This window comes from Aquarana catesbeiana, linkage group LG04 (assembly GCF_042186555.1).
Source record: "Aquarana catesbeiana isolate 2022-GZ linkage group LG04, ASM4218655v1, whole genome shotgun sequence".
In the NCBI taxonomy this organism is placed as follows: domain Eukaryota; kingdom Metazoa; phylum Chordata; class Amphibia; order Anura; family Ranidae; genus Aquarana; species Aquarana catesbeiana.
Genome location: NC_133327.1, coordinates 349,342,429 through 349,346,930, shown reverse-complemented (window position 1 = coordinate 349,346,930; position 4,502 = coordinate 349,342,429). Strand labels below are relative to the sequence as shown.

At 44.4% G+C, this 4,502-nt stretch overlaps 1 protein-coding gene across 1 annotated transcript; it reads right to left on the bottom strand.

Annotated features, from left to right (window-relative positions):
* Nucleotides 1–492: 492 nt before the first annotated feature.
* On the bottom strand, nucleotides 493–4,170 carry POU3F2 (POU class 3 homeobox 2). Its single transcript, XM_073626979.1, has one exon. It carries the CDS (start codon nucleotides 3,885–3,887, stop codon nucleotides 2,745–2,747), a length of 1,143 nt encoding a protein of 380 aa, XP_073483080.1. The 5' UTR covers nucleotides 3,888–4,170; the 3' UTR covers nucleotides 493–2,744.
* Nucleotides 4,171–4,502: the final 332 nt, after the last annotated feature.

Here is a 4,502-nt window from a genome sequence, read left to right as displayed (position 1 = left end):
GGCTTGTTACAGTATGCAAAGATGCACCAATTAAGCAATAATTTAAAAAAAAAAAACATTTCTAGGACTCTAGGTTCACAATTAATATTAATAATTGCTGTAAAGGCAGACGCTTTTTAAAGGAGGTGTATCGGGCTTGCTAGAATGCACGTGTTAGGTATTATCTATGTAGAAAATAATCTTTATGGGACTCTAAATTCACAGACAGTGTTAATAATTGCTGCAAAGGTGAAAGCTGTTAAGGAAGGTGTACCTGACTTACTGGGTGCAAGGATGCACTAGGTATCAACTTACAAAGTAATATTTCTGGGACTCTCAATTCACAATTAATATTAATATAGTAATAATTGCTGTAAGGGTGGAGGCTGTTAGAGGTGTACCTGACTTGTTGGATGCAAGGATGCATTAGGGATCAACTTACAAAGTCATTTTTTTTCTGGGATTCTAAATTCCCAATTATTATTAATATATTAATAATTGTTGTAAGGGTGGAGGCTGTTAAAGGAGGTGTACCTAACTTGTTGGGTGCAAGGATGCATTAAGTATAATCTAATAAGAAATATTTCAGGGACTCTAAATTCACAATTAATATGAATATATTAATACTTGCTGTAAAGGCAGAGGCTGTGTAAATGAGAAGTGTATCTGATTTGTTGGGTGCCAGGATACACTTATTAGGTATAACCTAGAAAGGAAACTTTCTGGGACTTCAAATTCACAATTATTATGAATATATGAATACTTGATTTAAAGGCAGAGGCTGTGTAAATGAGAAGTGTATCTGATTTGTTGGGTGTCAGGATACACTTGTTAGGTATAACCTAGAAAGGGTACTTTCTGGCACTCTAAATTCAAAATTAGTATTAATTTATTAATAATTGCTGTAAAGGCAGAGGCTGGGTAAATCAGACATGTATCTGACTTGCTGGGTGCCTGGATACACATGTTAGGTATAACCTAGAAAAGAATCTTTCTAAATTCAAAATTAGTATATATTAATAATTGCTGTAATTGCAGAGGATGTGTAAATGAGAGGTATATCTGACTTGGGTATCAGGATACACTTATAGGTATAACCATAAAGGAATCTTTCTGGGATTCTAAGTTCACAATTATTAGTGATAAATTCTGAAAAGTTAGGGACTGTTTAAAGGAGGTGCAACTGACATGTAGGGTGCATGGATTCACTGGTTAGGTATAATCTTGAAACCAACATTTCTTGGACTGAAAGTTCACAATTAACAATTGCTGTGAAGGCAGAGGCTGGTGCACCTGACTTGTTGGGTGCAAGGATGCACTAGTTTGACATAATTTTGAAAGCAATATTTCTGAATCTATACAAATTAGCAAGCAATACTTGCTGTAAAGGAAGAGGCTGTTTAAAGAAGGTGTACCTGGCTTGTTGGGTGCAAAGATGCACTAGTTAAAGATAATCTTGAAAACAATATTTCTGAGACTATAAAAATGCACAAGAAATACCTACTGTAAAGGAAGAGGCTCTATAAAGAGGGTGTAGCTGGCTTGCTGGGTGCAAGGATACACTAGCTATAGATAATTTTGAAAACAATATTTCTGAGACTATCAATTGACAAATAATAATCACTGTAAATGCAGAGTCTGTTTAAAAGAGGTGTATCTGGCTTGTAAGGTGCAAAGATGCACCCATTAGGTATAATCTAGAAAGGCATATTTCTGGGACCCTAAGTTCACAAACTTTAACGGCATGACCTAGGGTTGACTGAATTATCTGAACTAATATTAAAAGAAGGAAGAATAGAATTCAATTCAGGACCTCCTAAGCACCAATCCCCCAGTGCATTATTTTGAAGCACGTTCTTGGTTACACTTAACCTCCTGTAGGACCTAAGGCCTCTTTGGTAAAACGATTCAATCAGAGGCTACATTGATTTTTTCTCTCCCTTTCAGTCCCTGTCTCAGCACTGGCTGAAAATGAAGTTTACTCAACATTTTTTTTTAAAAAAAGATGAGGCTATCCTTAAAAAAAATCTAAGTGCAGCCTTGTAAAGTTGGTGCCACTCAACATCAATGATGGTCTTCATGGTATGCAATCTGGTGTACCAGATAAGCAGCCTTAAGAAAAGGGGGGGGGGGGGGGCAAATAAAATGTACACCGATTTTAAAACACATCTTTTATAACAAATGTCCACAAGCAGGTAACAACTTAAAACAAAAAAAGAGCACTATAACATTGTGTCATTAAATCAATGGTAAACTGAAAAAAAGAAATTGCTCCCTGTTTCAATGTGTCAGTCTATTATTGTTTTTTTTGGAGAAATAAATCTTCCTCGAAGGGTTCATGTAAACTTCAATTTCCTCGCAGTGCAATTTAGACTCATAAATATTGTCAATGTTGTAATCTGCTTTTGTTTGTTAAAGGGCTCCGCATTAAATACATACAGCAGCTAGAATCAACATTGAGCATCATCATCACCACCACCACCATCCTCCCAGGGAATTAAAGCTAAATCTTGCTTTAACCAACGATTCTGTTGTACTGTATGTCTGAGTGGCATTTTTTTTTTTGCTAGACATGAGCTCCTGACATGTTTTTTTGTGTATACTCACTTCTACTCCATTGGCTGGGTAGTCGCCTGCAAAAAAGGTCAAAACACATCCTCACTACACCTGCTACCATTTATGATAGTCCAGTGAGACGCTTTGTTCTGGGCTAGTATCAAAAAAAGGGGACAATCAAAAGTTCTAAGTGATGGATGGTGGAGGATTCACTGGACAGGAGTCTGAACCCCAAGATGTGGTGGTGTGTCTCTGCTCCCCCCATATACATCCTCTGCCCCTGGGATAGTCCCTCCTGGTGGGGTCATCCTTTTCTCTTTCTGTCTCCTGTTACAAAACCAAACTCTGACCACCTCCTTTTCTAGCTGTAGACTGTCCGCCAACGAGGTGATCTCCTGGGCAGCTGGCTTGGGACACTTGAGGAAATGACTTTCCAAGGCCCCCTTGACGCTGACCTCAATGGAGGTCCTCTTTTTCCTTTTCCTCCCCTGAGCTGCTATCTTGTCTATGCTGGTGGGGCTTCCAGAAGACGAGTCCGCCTCTTCCAGCCACTTGTTCAACAAAGGCTTGAGCTTGCACATGTTCTTAAAGCTGAGTTGCAGGGCCTCAAACCTGCAGATGGTGGTCTGGGAGAAAACATTGCCATACAGGGTGCCCAGGGCCAGTCCGACGTCGGCCTGCGTAAATCCTAGTTTGATCCTCCTTTGCTTGAACTGTTTGGCGAACTGTTCCAGGTCGTCGGAGGTCGGAGTGTCCTCATCGGAGTGCTCGTGGTGTCCCTGGTGCTGAGAGTCCTGCTGCTGTTGCAGCTGATGCTGTTGGGGAGGCTGCTGGTGGCCGTGGTCGCTGTGGTGCTCCTCATGGGCGTCCCTCAGGCTGTGGTGGTGCATGCCTTGCCCGGATACCGGGTTGATCATGCCGTTGACTGTAAAAGAAGGCTGAGAGTAGATGAGTCCCTGGCCGTTGGTGGAAGCCATGCTGGGCAGGTGGGCTGGGGTTGTGGTCCTCCATGCCCCAGCACTGTGGTGGTTCCCATGGGCTGGATGGACCAGGTGAGGAGCTCTCCCTTGGTGTTGGAGGTGCTCCTCTCTGCTGGGTTGAACGCTGGGCTTGATGTCCTGCTGGCCCAAGGGGCTGGTGGACCAGGGCGATCCATCCCCGTGAGATAGAGCCGTGATCCACTGGTGTGCATGGCTCAGGGGGTGCCCGTTACTCTGCAACGTGTAGTCGCTCTGGACCAGAGTCCCAGCATCCCTGTATCCCGAAGCCTGCTGCATGCCACCGGGCTCGCTGTGCACGATGGACGAGCCGGAGCTCAGCAGGTTGTAGTGGTTAGACGCTGTGGTCGCCATGACTCTCCGAGCCCGACTGATAGCACTGGTTAAAGGAGCCGTGCATTTGACAGCTCCTTCCCCTCGCCCCGGGCGCCCCCCTCTCTCTCTCTCTCTCTCCTTCCCTCCGCTCTATGTCTCTGCCCCTCTCTCCCCTGCAGCAAGCTTGTGCCTGTGCACGCGTGCCCGGCACCGCCTCCCCCGCGCTCCCATTGGCTCCCTCCTCTTTGATTTACGTGGATACCATTAGCAACGCTAGGCAGCCGCCTTCGCCTATTGGTGGAGCCCTCCCAGCCTTCATCCCAGGCTGCAGAGACTGCTGCATCCACATGGAAGAAGAGCAATGAGAGGGGCGCTTTGTACATCGCAAAGTAAAACAATTCCAGCCACGAAACTTTCTTTGTCTGGAGCTCCGATTGTTACCTTGATCAGCCAGGCGTGTGTGTGTGTGTGTGTGTGTGTGCTGGCGGAGCCCCATCTCTGCTGAAACTTTCAATAAAACCTGCCAAGAGGTGATCACTGCCAGATGGGTCGCTCTGGAAACAGCACGCTTTTACACCCCTCCATATCTTCCGATCACTTCATAACCTAAAGATTTGACTTTCAGAATAGCGGTTGTGTCAGTGTGCACTGCGA